At 33.5% G+C, this 20,722-nt stretch overlaps 1 protein-coding gene across 1 annotated transcript in view; it reads left to right on the top strand.

The window, feature by feature from the left end:
- Positions 1–4,028: 4,028 nt before the first annotated feature.
- The window catches only part of LOC124355224, a 254,241-nt gene continuing 237,547 nt past the window's right edge, over positions 4,029–20,722 (top strand). The window contains exons 1-2 of the mRNA XM_046806263.1: positions 4,029–4,233; positions 10,491–10,578. Coding sequence (XP_046662219.1) covers positions 4,074–4,233; positions 10,491–10,578 — 248 coding nt within the window. The 5' untranslated portion in view covers positions 4,029–4,073. The remainder of the gene's footprint in view (positions 4,234–10,490; positions 10,579–20,722) is intronic.

The raw sequence follows: 20,722 nt of genomic DNA, 5'->3' as shown, positions 1-20,722 counted from the left end.
TGCTGCTAAAATATATTTTTAAATTTGTTTAGAGCGTGTTTTTAGCAGGGGATTCTATATAGGTGTGTATAACTACACCTGCACGCCAAATTTCCGCCATCGATAAGCTTTCTGACGATGAAGACCACCACCACACACATCACACCAATTCCATTTTTTCGCACATTCCACCCATGGATAGACCTGAAAATAGAACAGGATGATGAAGAGGATATGCCTCCAACTGAAGACCTTAGGCCTGCAGCTGATCGCCCTGATAAACCAACTGAAGAGAATACTGGAAGCAACTGAGATGTAAACGACACGTTTAACCATCTTTAACCTGCATCACCAGTTGACGTTGATCAAACTGCACATCAACATGTGAACTACACAGCAGAGTTTACCAAGGAACGAGCACAATTCGAAATGACCCGACTTCCTGTTGATGTTTCTCTGTACTCTGATGCAAAACTTCAAAGAGATGGAAGAGGTTATACCGACCAAGTTGAACGTGAGATGGGCAAATTGGAATTGTAAAGTGGTTAGACAATAGCCTGTGTTTTAGTATTCAACTTGTATAGAAAGAACCACAAGAAAAATGTCATAGGTGAAATAAAAAAAATAAAAAAAAATGTAACAGGCTATGGACAAACCTAATATAAAAAACACTTCAACCAGAAAATGGTTGGTGTAGTTTTCCTTTATCGGATGATTTTATACCATCGAATATTTGCAAGAACAAGGAAATGGACAGTCTGCTGGGTGGATATCTAACCGGTGAATCCAAAAGATGATAATAACACCCCTAACATAAATTGGATTGACTTGCTGCAGTTCAAATACATCTTGCTGACTAATGTGTGAACGTGATAGTCCAGACCTCGATGACGAAGATGAAGATGATGAAAAAAGGTTGCATGGAGCACTGCAAATGCCTGAGATTACGGACACTAGGGAGTACAGGTGCTCACTTCCTACACGCTATTTAAAGAAAGCTCGAGTTGTTTGTACAACATGCAAGGTTTACTGCCTAACAAAAGACAGAAAGTCTCCAAGTCTTCCCATGAGCTTTCAAAGTTTCAGCTTTTAAGTTGTTTGTACACTTTCAATTTTTTGCCCCTTAGACTCATAGTCTCTTAAAGGGGACACGTATATTACAACACTAAGAGGCATTGAAATACTGTAATTTTTGTGTTATTTGACTTTTTATTATATAAAACCCCGTATAACAACTTAAAATACTGACTGCGAAATGAATGGGTCCGAGGAGGTTAAGATAGAAAATGTTCACTAGGCCCCAATTTTTTGCGTAGGAGATAGTATAATTATGTATTTACTGAAAAACTAAATTATTTTTTTTGGACTACTGTATTACAATACTTCCTAAAAATATAAAAAATATTCTGAATAATGTGAGAGAAGTTTAACTTTTAGTCATGAGGTAAACGCGCTGTGCATTTCTCAAGTTGCCCTTATACTCTGACAAAAAGAAGCCTAGAAATGGGAAAAGTGATTTTCATATAAAAAAAATTTCCTCAAGAATCTTTAAACCAAAGGCTATTCTACATTTGTATGCAAAACATTAGAGAAATTAATTTAGTTTACATTCAAATAAAATTAAGCATTTTATTTTTTAATATTTATAAACATTTTAATCTGATCTATTTATTGTTATTTTGGTAAAGTCGTGTAAGTTGAAATGTGTTACAAGTATTCTTATTTTAGGATAATTTTAAAATTAGTAATATTATTAATTGCAATAGTTGTCTTGTAAATAAGAATTTTACTTTGAATAACAGCAGCTCAATTATTTATAATCATCTTGAACATTACACAAATACTGCCCCCATAAGTTAAAAGGCCCTTTTTAAATTGACTTTTTTTGTTGTTTTCGATTTACTGGGATAAAATACGTCTTTTTATGACATAAAAAAGGCCCTAAATTCAACTCCATGGTTACTATTACTACAATTTATATTGGCCCTAACTCCGAAATGTCGTGGCTTTTGACATAAGATGGCCCTATGTAACAATTAAATGTTTAAAACACCCTAAGTGCATAGGCAGTTGCAATTAGGGTCTTTAGACTTATGGTTCAATAGTCCACCCAAGAGCATCAAGGAACTTGGGGCCTTCTCTCATAAGACTATGTAGGAGATTTCCTGGAATTAGGGCCTTCTTCTTTCATCAAACATAACAGCATGACTAGGCTAGAGTTTTTTTGTTGTTGCAGCTGTTCTCACTTAGTAACAACAACCTATCAAGTTAATGTGTCATGAACGTGTGTTTTGGTTATAATTAGTTATCGGTTACGGTTACAGTGTTTTAAAATATATTGTGTCAGATAGCCTGATTTTTTTCTACTGCACTTCAGGTAATTTATTTTTAAGTTGTAATTGTTGATTTGCAAAAATGGAACATGAAGCACAGTGGAAAGGTCTATGATTTTCCAGGACTTTGTTAAATGTGTTGAAAAAGCTAATTTAGGAAAGGTAGACATCAAAGAACTTGGTGAAAGTGACTTGTATGAATGAAAAGAACTGTTCTTCTAAAACAAAAGCTTAAGTGTCGAGAAAAATGTACCATATCAAAGATGTTGTGAAAGTAACTGCTGACAGAGGTAAAAACTAACGCTTTTGTTACTCTACGAAATATGAAGAATTTCCATCAAAAAGAGTTGAACTTAATTCAATCCAAGTATATCAAGAAGTTTCCTATGCCAGAAAAAAATAAAATAAAGTTCGGGGTTTCAATAAAAACCAAAAAGAAAAAACATTATGAAAAACTGTGTCCCCTTATGCCATCCAACCGTCGGGGGTTTTGGACAAGTCTTCCAGAGTCAGGATAACGAGACTTGATTGACTGTGATGAGTAAAAACTAATTTCAAAAAGTTAAAGTAGATAGTGATCAATTCTATAAAAGGCATAAGTGTTTTTGTTTTCAGTTAATCTTATTATTATTACTGTTTAAAGTTAAGGTAAGTGGGGACTTATTTATCACCAGCATCTCTTAACTGTGTAATAGGTCTATAAGTTAAACTATTCTAATGACTTTTGTGCCAGAACAAAACTTTGTTTGTGCATAGATTACTTCTAATTCTTTTTATTTAAGTCATGTCTAAAAACACAACAATGTATATTTAGTTTTTTCTAATAGTAGGCAGCCTACAATTTAATACTTTTTCTCATTTTAAGTAATTTTATTTTTACAAGTTTTTGTAAATTGTTGAAATATTTGTATGTACTTGTTAACTTTACTGTTTTAAATTTATTAATGTTCAACAAATATAACGAGATAGGTTTCTTATTTCTAGTAATAAGCTTACATAATTAAAATTGATCCTTGATTAAAGGAATATATTGTTTTTTACAAGCTTTTAAATTTAAAAATAAACTTTTACTTGATAAATATTTTGTTTGTACTTGTTCAATTGTTTTATTTGAGTAAAATCTAATAAAATAACACTGCATGTTGGTTTGTTTTCTTAAACTGCAGTTTTAACACTAAAGAACATTTAAAAATATGATTATGCCAATTAGGTGTCGCAACTAAAACAAGTCTATTTTGACGATGAAAAAGCCCTAACTCCCATTAGAAGGAGTTTAGGGCTTTTTCAAGGGTGCGCTTCAGGCCAAACAAACTGTGACATAAAAAAGCCCTAACTCCACTTTTTTCTATTAAAAAAAAATTAATCAATGAAATTTCACATCAACATAAATATTTTGTAGGTCTATTAAACAACATTTTAGCATACACCTTTTTTTAAAGTGCTAAAATGTTAATGCAGGTAAATAAATTAGTAATCCTCATTTCCTGAACAGTTTTGTTTCTTGGAGTTAGGGTTTTTATTCTTATGGGGCAGAATACTTATAGAATAGTACTTTTGGTGCAGTTCGCAATTAAACCGCCAGGTAGCAGCTCCTTATACAGTAGGAGTAGATGACGGCTAATAGTTTGCTGTAGCGCCGCTAGATGGCAGGCGCCTGTCCATTTCAGTGCTGCTCATTCATGAATGGAAAACGGTGACCCCCGCCGCAGGCTGTGAGTGAACGTGAAGTTTGAAACAGTTTACTCCTGCGTGCGTAGTGAAATGGCGGGTTCGAGTGAAGTGCTGATGTTGTTGGAAAAACATAAACACGCGTTGGGTAACGAATTAAATTGTTCGAACATTCTTCCCGTACTTGTGAAGAAAGGTGTTTTTAGTTCAAAAGACGAAGAATTAGTGACGAACGACCTTATCGATCGAAAAGGTGAATTTTCATTCTTTATTATTGTAGTACTGTATAATGTGTTTGTTTATTTACAATTGTGTTTACTTGTATATAGATAATATATACATTCTTATTAATTTAGTAGACGTATTTATTAATTTAAAAATAGTATTGCTACTTAAATTTTAATTTGCTATGGTAAGTCACAGTCATGTAGTTTATTTATGTTCGAATTGTAAACTGTCAATCAAATTTCTAAATAGTTCAATAATATTAGTCAAATTAAAATGCATGAAGAAAAATCTAGATAACATAACATTAGCTAACAGCAAATCATTATTAGGCGATATCAACCGATTAACAAATGCAAATAATTGTTATGTATTTAAACTAATGTACAGTAAAATAAATCAGCTTAAAGTACAAAATAATAGTAAAATAAATAAAAGTTGTCACAATATTATTAACCATGACGAAGCATTTTAAACCTATTGTTTACTAAGTTGTATTTTAATATTTTAACTTGTTTATCCCTCTCAATTTGAAAAAAATGTGTCGCTAAAGCAAAATATTATGATGTATGGTACAGAGTTTCTGTTGGCGTGTCTGGAGTAGGCTAGTCGGCTATTTTCGTACCAGACGTTTAAGAGAGTGCTTGTAGTGGTTGTGTGTTAGTAAACAGCGTCAAAGACTGAAAGGACAGAGTAATTACTTGTGACTTATAAAGTAGAACCATTTAATTTATGACTCGCAAAGTCAAATCATTCCGGATTTGTACAAAAGAGACAGAATTTTCTAAATTCATCATTTGTTAAGTTGGATTAAACAAATAATCCGTTGAAGAATAATTGTTGCCAGGCTATTTATTTATATTCTTCCAACGGAATTACACCAGTAGTACACATAAATAAGTTAAAAATATTAATAGCACTAATAATATTTACTAATATAATTAAATACCAAATAGTGTTAAAAATAAATAAGCAACAAAACAACGAATAAGTAAGAAATATAAGTTAGTTAACAAATAATCAACAAAAAGGTAAAAAAGACTAAGACAGTAATAGATAGTTAAATATAAAGACAGCAACAGTATAATAAATTTGTGATGTGCGATAAGAAATAAATAACAACAAAGTGATAGAAAATTTGACAAGTAAACCATAAGCAAAAATAACAATATATAACCAGCAACATGCAAGGAACAGATAAATAATCAGAAACATGCGTAAACATAAACAATAATCAACAGCAATCTTAAATAATTAAAAATAAACATTAACATTTGTGAATATATATTACTAAATCCGCTCCATGCAGGCGGATATATGGAGCATATTAGAGTGACGTGCGTTCTGCAAGAAAGTACCGGTAATTGAAATGAAATGTTTAGAAAATATTATTAATTTTGTGTCATACAAAATGGGCAGCCACTCAAATAACTAAACTGTCTGTAACTTGATATTTTTAAAAGTTTGCTTCATAAAAAATAGTCATGATGTTGTATTTAATAGTTTTTTATAAACTACGAAACTGGACAAATTCAAAGAATATTTTGACGTAATATTGATGTTTCAAACAAAAAAGAATTTAGTTTTAACTGAGGGAGTTATTGTATTGTAATTGTGGGAATATTGAGTCTTGAAATTATGCCAACACTTGCATTGCAATTGATATAAAATTACGAGCTATATAGCCTACAGTTGAACTGAAAATAGCAGATTTCAAGTAAGGCTTCGACTGGAATTGATATATTTAAGACAGAAGAGAAAGGAGAGGAAACGATGGCAGGAAATATGCTACGGTGAACCCGGGAGGAAGACCAAAGAAATAACGATGCTAAGAAATTTCTTTTAATTTTCTTTAAATCGCTTTGACTTCCTTTTCTAGTTTTAGTTATTGCTGAAACTGGAAAACTTCCTAATTGCGGAAAATCCTCTACAAAGTTTAACCGCTCCATGAGTTACGATCAACATTATAATTTATAAATAATTTCACTTATACAGTAATTTTATCATTAGAAGATGATTATTTTTATACATGATTAATATATTGACGGAGATTTTTGAATGAGTGGGCTTATACTAATATTTTTGGGTTCCGTTATTTTTTTTTTTTAATTCTTATGATACGTAATTATTTTTTATTGAAAACAAAATCAATTTCGTTTTTATTTGTAAAGCTAACTACTCCATGTTGTAAAATGTTGTAAACATTATAGATCCTTTACAGCTTGTTTAACTTTTTGTAATGTTTATCTTTTCAAACTAGTTGTTGTAAACATGTAAATTTGTACGACGAAAAATATTTTAAAATACAGACCAATCACTTTTTTTAAATTTATTCAACATAAAAACAAACAACTTGTTAAAAACTTAGTGGGCAGGTTTTGTAAGTCTAAGCAGCGGGCAGGTTTTGTAAATCTAAGCAATCTATCGCCTTGAAAATAATTTGCTTGAATTTATACAAAAACTGTTATGGTTTTTAATATTAGTAAAAAGTAATTTTGAACATTTGTTAAAAGTTAAATGACGATAAGAACGTTCTTGGGCTGGTTGATCCTGAAGCGCGCGATTTGAGTTGTGATGTTATCACACCCGCATCTAAAGGATTCATAAGTCAAATGGTAGGGCCCTTAATTCCCCAGTGTTGTGAAAGGGCTCCTAAAATTGCCCTTTATAGGCTCCAATCAATCTTACAACATCAAGATTTCATCAAATGCCCTCATAATACAAACAGTTTATCTAAAATTCGATCAAAGCAACGTACTTGAGGTACATATTCTAAACGTTTAACTTTTACACGAACGTAAATTCACACCAAGAACGACACGAAAGGATCTCAAAGAATCGTTATCGTGCTAAGATGTGGCAAAATAGAATGGTAGCTCAATTAGAAATAAACGGTTACAAAAGATTTCCTATCGTTACCAAATTACACTCTTTTAACACAGGATGGATGGTCTTGTTATGAGTTATTCATAACAAATTAAACGATCGTAGGAAATCAAAAATGAAATTTTCCTTTAAAATGTAATGTTACATGTATTTTTTTAAAAATATCTTTGTTGGTTACGTAATGATTTATGTAGAAGACAAACAAAAAGTTGCAAGATGTGTGCTCTGGCATCATAAGGAATAGCCCGATCATTTCTGTTATGGGATTTGTTTGTGGATGGAACGCGTGTATATTTATGATAAGCTATCAATAATTGAGATAACAACTAAGTCGGGAAACATAGAGGTAAAACTGCATCTCTTAGAGAGTATACAGGAAAAGGTTTTTTATTGAACTACATACTTAGAATCTCGTCTAGATTGCTCTACCGTAATATTGTGGCAAATCTGCATTGCTCTTGCAAGCGTTTCTTGCTTTGGGTTGTGTTAATCAGTTTAGCAAGAAATGTTTGCGGTATTTTAGCTCCATTTAGAACCTCAAGTATAGCTGGAACTAGAAGTTGAAAATACAGAGCACTGTCTGTAGATGAAACTGGCACTGCCAGCATTCAATGAAAGGAAGAATCAGGTGGGTGGAAGGTGTATTGTGAGGTGGTAGCCTATTGTGAGGAGTGAGTGGTGAGGGGTGAGGGAGTAGCTTAACATTCTTCAAATTCTCAAGAAGTTCTACAGAACTTATGATTCAAAGAAATCAAGCCCAAATAAAGTAACTTATATTGTTTGTCCATTGACCAAAGTCACTGGAATCTTCATGGATTATACAGGGTGTGAAAAAGTCTAGCACTGGCTCGATAACTCCCGAACGATTAAGCAATAAAACTTGGTACATCATTCATTACTGCACCTATAAATATGCTTTTTGAAGTAACTACCATATTTTTGTCATGTCAAGGGGGATGGCCCGCAAGGTGTCAGAAGAAAATCTTAAATGAGAGCATAGGTCGAGTAGTACATCAAATTACAGATAGCCATAAAACAACAAACTGAACCAGCTAAAAGACTTTGCCAGCCATCATGCATTCTTTACTAAATCTCATAATTCCTAAGTAGGAAATCCTATTTTACGGATTTAATTTATAACCAATTATTAAATTTTATAATTTTGATGTAGTTTTAGCACTGCACACGAACAATGATAAAAATATTTGACAATTATTCTGATCTATGCCTTATATGACGATATCTCCATCAAAGGTACATCAAGGCAATGTAGATTTTATACATTGAGATTTGTAAATTTCCATTTTACATCTCACAAGTTTTAATAGAGTTGAAAGGTAAAATACAACATTCAAGAAGTTGTAAAATTCCAGTTTTTGTAATATCTGCCTTTACTTTTTTTATTACCGAATAGAGACAATTACACCAAGGTAAATTTATAGTTTGATTTGATTTGTAAATTATAGTTTTATAATTCCTTTTTTATTTCTTGAACTAACCTAATTATTATTGTAGTGGTTAATTCTTGTTGGTTATTATGTGTCTTGGGTTTAAAATGACACATTTCAGTCATACCAAAACAGGAAGAAGATAATTAATACAGAACTACACAAATATTTATAAAATAACAGATTTAACAGGCTAAAAGATAATAGGTTGACAAGTCATCTCACACTTGTTACTAAATGTAATTCGTAAGTAGGGATTACTATTTTACACACTCGTATAACAAATAATGAGATATTTCGATTATGATTTAGTTTCAAACATACTTTGCACACAATGATCAAAATATTTGACAATTATTGTGATCCATGACTGTAACAACTCAAGATAGAATAGAATAAGAATATCTATTTTCTCTTACACACAAAAATAATTTTAAAACAAACAGAAGGAAACATGATACATAAAACTTATTGATACAAAAATAATCAATACTTAAAGAAATTAAAATAAAATAATACTCAGTACCATAAGCGAGTATCATTTAAACAAAAAAATATTACCTTTTTTAAATAAAATACTGGATATTTAAATACAATTGACTTTTTCATTGGCGAACAAATTAGGACCTCATAAGGCTAAGCCTGTTTAGAGGTTCCATTTTTAACATTAAAAATTACATTACTGAAATTGGCCACACTCAAAGAGCAGGCTTTGTATTTTTCAAAACTGAGGATTGTACATTTTCCATTTTACAGCGCGAAAGTTCTAATACAGTTTAAGATTAAGCACAATCTTTCGCCTTCACAAAGTTGGGGTTTCTGTGTCATCGCACAACTAAAGATTAAATTATAACGGCCAACGGTGCGAATTGGTCCGCCGAACAAAAGTCAGACTAATGGGCGAGAGGGTGATGGCGGGGGTGGGAAGGAGGTCGGTAGCAGGAGCTGGTCGATCATGAGCACAAATAACGGTGGTTAGAACAAGTAAGAGTTTCCTGTTGTTGTGGGCTAATTGTGCGGCGATGGCTGCGCCTCTGCTCTGTGCGTTTGTGCAGTTGGAGGTTCGTGGAAGCTTCCCATGAAAGGCTTCAACCGAGATCTGCAAGTTTCCACTTCAGCAAAACTCTCATTTGGGTGGAATTTGGACAACAGTGGAAAGGATCTTCGTTTGATTTAAAATACTGAAAGAAAAGAAAAATGCATCAAGCCTTTACACGGTGAATCATGACCTTGATTATAGATCCTTCTGAAGGATCTATAATCAAGGATAATGGGCCAGTCTTTGTTCCCATGGTGAAGAGATGGACCCAGCCCGTCTTTACTGGAGCCTACATAGACCTCCAAGAATTATGTTCCGTAAATAAAGGCACTGTAACGACCTGGGCCGTCATCGTTGGAAAAGTACGTCGTTGAGGCCTTCAAGATGAAATGGACTTTACAAAATTTACGTCCACCCTATCTCCCCAGCTAAAGCATGATAAATCATTGAAAACATACATCAACTTTCAATGTTTAAACTATTTTTGGTCTTTTTAAATATATAACACTTAGACATATAGGCCTAAATTTAATTTTCAATTAAGTGATAATATATGTGCCTTTCGTTGACCGTTTGAGGATGTTTATAGCTACATTAGCTGAATGTTATTTTGCCTGAATATGATTGTTTTTTGTAAATTCATTGATTTACAGAGAAAGACGAGGTCGCAGATCTCAAACTTTACGTTGTGTCATCGTTTTTCACACGCGGAAATGCTGTGTCTTTAAATCTGGTCATCGTATTTGGCTGTTCTTTACGTCAGCGTTGTCGACTGAAATAACAATTCTTTCATTTGTCCCGCCTTTCAGCTATTCAACATTGTTTTTTCCACTGTGAACTGAAATGAGATTAAATGTAAACAGTTGTAACCTGATGTTAACAATTCTCCTCACCAAAATTGCAATGTTACAGGTGCGGGGGTGGGGGACAAGATGGAGGATCTGCACTACATCGACTCCGATTCCAAGGACACGGATGAAGAGGCCCTCGACGGTTCAAGGTTAGCCGCTTTGTTGTTCTTTCTTCCATTCTTCAGTAATCGGTATTCCTCAGGCCCTTGAACGCTAATATCGCCTAAATTGCAAGTTGATCAACTAAATAATCTATATTGCATAGTTTGATCAACGAATTAGCCTATATTGCATGTTTTATCAACAAAATAGTCTATATTGGAAGTTTGATCAACGACTTAGCCTATATAGCAAGTTTTATCGACTGCTTAGCCTAAATTGCAAGTTTTATCAACGAATTTGCCTATATTGCAAGTTTTTTCAACGAAATATCTTATATTGTTTTGAACTCACGCTCTTATTCTCAACTCATTCGTGAAAGTCTTCTACAGTGCTAATCCAATAATTGGATTATTGTGCAGAAGATCATTTATTCGCGTTGAAAGTTTTATTCTACCTACGTATATCATATGTTTTATGTTTTACATTCGTGATAAAATTTGAAGACATTTTTCTTGCTACTATAAACAAGGTTTTTAATACAATTTACTCGAGTTCGACTAATGTATTGTTCAGAAAAGGAACACAAACACAAGAGTAATGTATAGACTAAAGAGTATTGTGTTAGCCCAATACTGTAGATGAGAATTTAAATAATTTCGTGACCAGTGTTGTGTGAACATCCTGGTAGGTGTGTTTTTTTATGTCAACGACGGCCGCTTACTTTCTGTCCACTAAGAAAAAATATCATTTGTCTGGAACCCCCCCCCCCCAATTTCTTTCTGTCTGCGGTCTTGATCATAATGTTTCAATAATCATAATGTTTATTATATTTATAAACATTTTATACTAAAATCAAATTATTAAAATGTATCCAGCTTTCTTTATTCAAAACGCGTGATTGGTGTGATTTGATTATCTGAAGTCTGATTTGATATTATGTAAAAAAATTTCCGTGAAATTTAAGTGGAGCTTATTTTAAAAGGACAATAAGTAGGTAAAAATGGATATACAGTAACTCTAAATGCTGATTCATAAAAATATTAACTTAACTTAAGTGGTAACTTTAGTGAAGTTCTTCTGTTGTATAATATGCTAACACACCGATGCCAGGTTACAGTGCAACAGCCCACACAGATGCAATATTCCAATGTCAGTCGCTAGTGGAAGGTGGTAGAAGATAATTAGCCGTGTACACAAGACCGGGAACTGTACAAGGGACGGCCTCGACCACCTCCCACTGCGCTGACCGGTGTAACCGGTGACGAGTGGGTGTAGTTACTGTAGTAACATGTTACTACCGGTCTCATGCATAGTATTAGTGGGCTTTGGTAGGAGCACACATTAATGCGGTACTATGGATGACAATGCGTCTAAAATACTAAGAAATGCCATTTCTGCAGAAGAATTTTACGGTTGATTGCTGAACTATTCGTAGAGAAATAAACATAGTGGACGTTTGATACTATTTATAAATTTGGAGCTGTTTTTAAATAACAGTTGTGATCAAACTGTTATTATTATTAGCCAATGGCGTAGTGTAGCGGGTACGGCGGTTATCGCGAGATAACCAGATCAAGCAACGTCGAGCGTGGCTGCTGCTTGGATGGGTGACCGCTGAGCGATCCTGTCCTTGCAAGCAGCCCGCCTGCCCGGCCATTGGTGGTGGTTCGGAAGTCACCTTTAAGCCGTTGGTCCCCAGGTTAAGTGTTAGAGAGGGCTTCTTAGCCCTAACTTCGCCTGGTAAAATAAGACATTCTTTACTTTTACTCTTCTTTTTTTTATTGACGATGGAAGGTTTCAAAGGATAACAGGATTTCGGAAATTTGCCATCGATATAGGTTATAAAAGGTATGACACAACGTTTCGAGGATTGGGATCTATCCTCTTCGTCAGGTGGGGGAGATATTAATACATACAAAATTAACGAACAGAAAGAAGTGAAAGTAAAGGGTTCAAACATACCCAAAAGCTGCTTGGAGTCCAGTCCAGGCACATGTAATCTTCTAAACACTGTGTTATACCTTTTATAACCTATAACGATGGAAAATGTCCGAAATCCTGTTATCCTTTCACAATCGTTCTATAAAAATGTGATTTAAAAATAATTTGTTTGTGGCGATTAGAGAAAAGGTCTTTTATAAATACGATCGCGTCCTTATCTTTTCATCCGTCTTATCTAATAAGCGCTGAGTCCGGCTGAAATTAAACATAGATTGTCAGAGTAAGGGCAGGGACGTAGCCAGCGAGGAGGTCTAAAGGGGTCTGGAACCCCTACCCCTATTTTTAATTGTTTCAATTTATTTTCTTAGTAAAAGATTATTATTATTTAAATAATTCAGTATTACTTACATGTACTGCTGAAAGACCGTTCTGAACACAGATACGGGTCAAGATTTTTTTTAAGGAACGAAAAGGGGCCCCCCAAAATTTTGTCCTGGCTACGTTCTTGAGTTAGGGACGCTCCCACTTTTTAACGGACGTCGTTTAAAACAGTGTTCTAGTTCTTGTTGTCGTTAAAGTACGACAATTAATGCCATTTTACAGGCGTTTAGTGAATACTAACACTTTCATAATCTCTATTTGATAGTTTTAAGTAAATCCGTAAGTTTTACAAAGGTTTGACACAGTTGTATCACCTAAAAGAGGTGAATCATATTAACTTCAGTTGAATATGTTACATGTATCACAACATATTGAAGAGACAAAAATTAAAAGTCTCATTGAAAACATCCAATTAAAACCTTAGGCTAGGCCTATATGAAATTGAATTTTATGCAATAACGTTTGTTTTTAAGTTATATTAATAACTTTCTTATTATATTAATAATACAATAAGAAAGAAGCTGGCACAATGTTATTATTTAGTTCAGCATAGTTCAATTCAAGAACGCAGCCAGGAAAAAACTGGGTGGGGGTCCAGACAACTGATATTTTCCCGTAGTGGACTAAGAGTAAGGCCCCATTTTTGTTCCTTATAAAGTTCTTGGCCTGTTTGTATGTAGAGAACGATCTTTCAGTAGTACACGTTAATAATACTGAACTATTTAAATAATTATATTATAATCGTTGGTATCAATTTACAATAACGTGACCATGGAAAGGTATGTTCATTTTTTTTCCTGAAAACTACAATTTTTCCTGAAAACAATAGTGAAGAAAGAATTCGTCGGCAACGAAAATCAAAGGAGTTACGATTTTTTGAAATCCTCTGAAAACTCTGTTTTTGACAGTACCTCTGGCAATTTTACTGAAATGATGACGTTAATCCTGTCAACGATGCCTGCCCGCTGCGCAGTGCTGCGCACTGCTTGCTCTTTTAGAAAAAAAATTAACTCGAGCTTGCAAAAGTCGAATCCCAGATCACGTGATGCCCCTGTTCCTTAACCCTCCAAGTGTTGTTCGACAAAATTTTGTCGGTTATTTTCCATCCTTAATGCAATAATGCCCGAAAGGCATCAATATAATACAATGATATACTTTCCCCCCAGTTTATATGCACCTTTGATAATAATACTTGGCTATAAATGCCCAACCCATAAAAAAAGATTTTTCATGGTCACGGTATTGTAAATAAATACCTAATCGGTAACTAAAAAAGTAATTAGAAAAAAAATTGAAAGTTTGGGGGTTCTGTCCTTTTTAGCCCCCTCGCTGGCTACGTCCTTGGTTCAATTCATTATTTGTACACAGTTCCAACGTTCGAGTTATCATAATATATAGGCCTACTGCAATTCCATATCACCAAACGTAAAATACATCATTCAGTATATCACTATATATATCTGAATATCTGAATATATCAGTATATCTGAATTCGGAATCTTGATACCTGTGTGTGTATTAATTTAAAACCATGACCTCTGTGGCAGAAAATAGTGGGACAAACGTATTTTGACCTATTTTAAAACACCCTACTAAAATCCATTGGCGAATATTTTATTTCTTATCGTGCAATTGTACATCATGCAAACCATTTGGGTTGAATTATCTGACATAACCGGTTTTATCAGTTGACAGATAACGAAATCTGTCAAGCGAAACGATAACGAATTCTTCCTTACTAAAGAACCCCTGAACTCTTATGCAGGCTATTGTAAACATTTTTGTCCAACTGTAATGTTTGTACTGGTCAGTTCAATTACTATTCTCAACTCAAAATGCTTCTCTCGGTGGTGCAGTGCTCTAGAAAAAACATAGGGTGTCCCAAAAATTAGTATCAAACAAAAGCCCAGAGATTAAAGCGCTTCTAAAGGTATTCAAATAACCTCAGATTTTTTTTAGTTTTCGAGTTATTAATAATTCTTTTATGATTTTGTATTAAACGATTGACTCTCATAACGTTTTGGCTATAGCCACGCAATTAGTTAAGATAATATCTTGTATGTTTTTCAAAACTACCTAACTTATACATGTATCTGACTGATATAAATTTGTCACCATAGATCTATCCTTGGTGTTTTAAAAAACAATTGAATGTAAGAAAACGTGAAATATTCAAGATTTAAAAACATTTGAAAGCAAATTAAAAATATAAAATTCTTATTATTTTTCTTAGGTATAGTTTCAAAAAGGTGTACATTTTACTAGCTATTTACCTAAAGAAATATGGCAGTGCTATCCTATAAATTCCACTCAAAACGCATCCGAAACTTCCAGTTTTACTGGAAGATTACAAAATCAATTAAATCGTAATAAATTATGATTCCTATAATTTTATTCATATGTTTTAGTTATCAAATGAAAGTATTAGTACTGTATGACAAAACAGTGCAAACAATTAGTAAACAGTCAAGATAAAAATTTACAAAAAAGTTAATAATTCGAAAACTAAAAATAAATCAGAAAACCTTTTTTTGTTTATTTGAGTACTTTACAGGTGCTCTATTTCTGGGCATTGCTTGACACTAATTTATGGAACATCCTGTATAAATGCCAGATAACTGTTTTGTTGGCAAATTAGGACAGTAAGGAATGGATGAGTCAGCGTAAAATGCGTATAACGGCCAAACAAAGAACGTGTAATGAGTTTAATGACGACAGACAGGAAACGTTACGGTCGAGAACGATGAAACGTTACACTCATAATGTGCAGGTAACGTTAGCGCCTGTACCAATTACGGTGATAACGAAGTAAAATATCGGAGGCTGAGAAAGTACGATGGATTCTGTAAACATCTTTCATACACTATGTAAAAAATTGCTATGGCAATTACTACGAGTATGTATCAGTATTACGTGAAAACATTGAATATTCTCTAGTGAAGCTGTAGACCACAGTTATTTCTGCCTATGGCGTAGTGTAGCGGCTACAACGGTTATCACAAGATAATCGGATCAAGCAACGTCGAGCGTGGCTGCTGCTTGGATGGGTGACCGCAGAGCGATCCTGTCCTTGGAAGCAGCGCGCCTGCCCGGCCGTTGGTGGTGGTTCTGAAGTTACCTTTAAGCCGTTGGTCCCCAGGTTAAGTTAAGTGTTAGAAAGGGTTTCTCAGCCCTAACTTCGCTTGGTAAAATAAGACATTTTTTACTTTATTTCTTGATCGAAAACCCCCCCAAAAAGTTTAAACATGGATCACTTTTACACTGTTATTGTTGGTTTTAGAATATAGGAGATGCTTCCCTCTTTTATAAAATAGTATTATTACCGTCGATTGTAATGATTAAATATTCAAATTTGACAATTAAGTACAAATAAAATTAGAAATTATTCTGAACAACCGATAACAATATCGAAACCCCAAGACGCGTTAGGACGCCTATTAATAACGGAACATCTCCCACAATTCTGTAGTGAAAGTAGGGGTCGTAGAAGTGTTTGAAATCCTCGAAAAATTTGAAAAACGGCGAATAAAACAGTTAAATTCGTATACTCCAATCGTTCTTGGATAAAAATACAGATATTTCCTTGCCTGTATTGACCATTAAGACTTGTAAACTTTTAACTTGTAAGCCACGTTAAAATAGTGTCACAGTTTATTATAATTATATCTCAAAAATCGTCACGAGACTTCCACTGGATCTCCAAGTACGGAAGTATGTTGTCCTCCAAAGGACTAGTCGGGTTGCCGACATCTTAATAACTCACGTTAAAGTGGTTCGTACAGACGGCTGTAGGGAGGAAACTGCTATGTTTGTGGCCGGCCACAGAATGTGAGATACAGGCCACAAGTCTCACGCGAGCTGCGTGTGGCTGGAGGTAGGCCAATCCACGAACCTTGACCGCTGCTGGTGGCCGGTGTAAACAAATACTGCACCGACACAACATCGGCCAACACCTCTCGATTCACCGACCTGTTCACACGTTCACTACAACAGCAATGATGATGGCCCCTTTATTCCCGTAATATTTTTTATTCATCTACGATTGTTTTGTAGTGATTTTTAACACGATATCATTTTATGTTGCTGACTACCGATTATCACAAGGACAACAAACAGCTGTTAATCTATTTCAGAAGTAGTAACGTATTTACAAAGTATTTTGTATGCTAAAAAGTAAAGTTGCAAGTAAAATATAATTCTGTGTTTGAGGTTTGTGCTTGACGATGGAGGGATTGTGAAGGAAACAGGACATTCCGGACATTTGCCATCGTTCAGTGATACAAAAACTCAGTAACACTACGTTTCGAGATCTGAAATCTGATCTCTTCTTCAGGTAAATAACTAACCTAACACACAATTACAAACTAGGGTAAAATAAACAAATCATACCATGGCGTTGTGACACGCCTAAGTCAAGAATCACAACCACCATGTTGTATATCAACTTCACTAATTATTAAAACTGAACTACAGAATACAGGTCACAATAGGTCTGCATTCGTCGACCAACCACCTACGACTGACCAGAGGCCAATAGCAAATGGTGATCGTCACGGCAGAAACAAGGTGGCGGCAAAAAGGTTAGGTTAGTTATTCACCTGAAGAAGAGATTAGATTGCAGATCTCGAAACGTTACTGATTTTTCGTATCACTGAACAATGGCAAATGTCCGGAAAAATCCCGGTTCCTTCATATTCAAGTTATTTGGAATACTTATTCTGAGCATCTATTGAAGTATAGAAATTCCTTTGAAATACTACAGGGGTCCTTAATTAGTTTTAAAACATTTAAAGCTTCTTCGTCATCACATTCAAATGCCAGTGACAAATAAAGAAAAGAAGAATTTGCTTCTTGCTTTTCTGACTGTCTTAAGCGTTTCATTGGGTTCTTTAAATGACCAAAATAAAAGCGTCAACGGTTTGATCTGCCGCCCATGAAGCTTGGCAAGACATCGCCTCGGACTTGCCAAACTCTCACAGCTCAGACAATTGAAATACTAATTCTTACTTCTTCTTTTTATTTCGTATGTCTTTGGCCAGCTGGTTTTGGAAGTATTCCTTCAGCATGGGTGTTCCCAATAACATTTTCCCAGTAATCTTATCCTCTTATAGTCCAAGAGTAGAGTGCCAATCGGCAATGTATAATTTTTGATTGATGAATTTCTCTTAACCCGGTGTTTAGTTAAACTACGTTTCGAGATCTGCAATCTCATCTCTAATTCAGGTAAATAACTAACCTAAAACATAATTATACTGTGTTGGAGGTTATCAAAAGTGTTTCGAGCCTATGCACAGGCCATTAAGGCCCATGTAGGCTCTTTTTCCCATGTTATTTTTAACTATACAGAAATTAAGTAGCAAATTAATATATTTTTTAATTTGAATTTTTCAATTTATTTTAATATATGGATTTATTTCTTTGCGATGTAAGATTTTTAAATAATTTAGCGTTAAATTATTTAATGTTAACTATTTTTAATTCTATTACTTGAATATTGTTGCATATTTTATTACCATTACATATCAAAATGCTACATTTGTTTTCTTTTTTCAATATAAAATATTTACTTCTGTTTTTTCAGTAATTTGTCATTTGAAATAAATGTGAATTGATTTGATTTTTAGATATGTTAAAAATTACAAAAAAATCCTTTTCTGAAATCACATTTTTCACTAAAACCAATCATCAGAGACAAAAATCAAAGTTGAATCAGGTTCATGGACCCTATAAAAACCTACAGAAAGTGGTGTTTTTCAGTCAATTTGTATAACTTATAATTATACAAACTGACGCTGATATAAATTATGGTTTGTGCAAGTGTATCAAGTAACAAAAAGCTTCAGATTAACTTATTCTCATTATATAATGCAAATTTTGATTAGAAAATTGCCGAGACCATTAACTGATTTTCATAACATAAAAATTGGGATGTATAAGGAGCTACTGGTTACTTGGCTTACGGATTGGGGGGGGGGAGGCAACAGAGAACGTTATTGCATCAAATTACAGATAGGAGTTTTTCTTTTTACCTAAGGCCCTTATTTGCTGTACCAAACTATGCCCTTTACTTTACTTTACTCTACAGTACAGGAAGCAAGGTTTTTGTATGTATGTATATGTATATATATATATACACACACACACATATACACACAGACATATATATATATATATATATATATACACACACACACACACATACAAAAACACACATACAAATATATATATATATATATATATATATATATATATATATATATGATTAAGACCTATCAGCAATTTATGTAAACCTATCTTTTTTCAATGACTCGTACCCACGCAAAGGCTTGCCTATGTGGGTACTTTTTCCCTATATTTTAAGAAAGGTTTATGTTTTTAATAATATTTTTTATTAGTATAAATTAATCTATTATGGAATAGTAATTTCTTTATTTGGCAATAAATAAGTTTTTTTAATTGAATTGTATTAAGCTAAGAAAAATGTGATTTGAAAAAAATCAAATTTGTGTTTTTAACCCTTTTGATACCCTTCAATTTCGATCCCCATAAAACTAACGCGGCTGAAGATCGTTTTCTGTCTTAGAGGAAATCCCTCTATCGAGTTTGCGTCAACACAGTTTGTCTGCTTTTGCAGTGCAAATGGACAACATTAAGGCTAAATATTTATCTAGAAAATTCAAAACTGAATCAAGTAGAACACTCTAAATTGCTTGGACTAATATTGGACCAACACTTAAGTTGGGATAAACATGTTGACTATGTAGTAAATAAAATTTCGTCTGGTCTTTTTACGCTCTACGACAAATGGCGAAGATATGTAATATTGAAACCTTAAAAACCATTTATCTTGCAATAAACAATTTACACATATCTTATGGTATAAGCATGTATGGAGCTACAACAAGAAGAAATCTAGACCGAATTTTCCACCAACAAAAAAAGCTATTAGAAAATGTTAAATTGGAACGCATTGAATCTGTCAAATTTGGAAACAGAATTTTTTAATTTAAGAATCCTTATTGTATATGGTCTATATATTTTTCAAACTGTCATGCTTGTGAAATCAATTGGAGATAGTGTACCTAAATTAGGAGCAAATCATGATTATAACACTCGCCATAGAAATTATCCATCAATCCCAAAACATTACTTAGAACTTTGTAATACTCGTAAAAAGCCCACAAGTACAGGATCCAAATTCTTGTTGTTTCTTCCAAAAGAGTTTCTAAAAATTTCAAAAATTTGCATATTCAAAACGAAATTAAAACCATTTTTAGTTGAGAAATCAGTGTACTCATTTTTGAGGTAACAGTTCTTTTTAAAATTTAGTAGTTATTACGACATATTATAAATAGCCAAACTGTAAAATCAGTGTTGCCATTTAATTAATATTTTGAGGTAAACTTCTTTATTTAATGATTTATGTAGTTACTAAATGAACATATTGTAATATAATAGTAACGCTTTTCTGTACGAGTACGTTGTGTAAATCTTGAATAAAGTTAATTTAAATTGAATTGAAATGGGCCCTCGACTCCTTCATTATTACTACAGTAGGGCAAACCCTGGTAATTGGGTTAAACCTGGGACTTAAATTTCCCAGGTACTATACGCATTAGCGGACTAACGATGCAGTGGTTGAACTAAATACTACTAATTGAGTTTACAGTATACCGCCGGTTACAAACATTTTACTCCTGTCAGTTTTTATTGTTTTAGACAGTTTTGTTTACAAAGTTTGCGGCAGTAAAATGGACTTTTCTGCCTCACCAAATTACGTAATTGATGTATTTGGCACAGTGTTAGCTTTAATACTGTTCAAAATTATTGTTCTTAACATAATGCGTTTACGAAAGTTTTTCGTCGAGA

This window comes from Homalodisca vitripennis, chromosome 1 (assembly GCF_021130785.1).
Source record: "Homalodisca vitripennis isolate AUS2020 chromosome 1, UT_GWSS_2.1, whole genome shotgun sequence".
In the NCBI taxonomy this organism is placed as follows: domain Eukaryota; kingdom Metazoa; phylum Arthropoda; class Insecta; order Hemiptera; family Cicadellidae; genus Homalodisca; species Homalodisca vitripennis.
The sequence above is the reverse complement of the archived record's forward strand: the minus strand, read 5'-3'. Positions and strand labels throughout refer to the sequence as shown.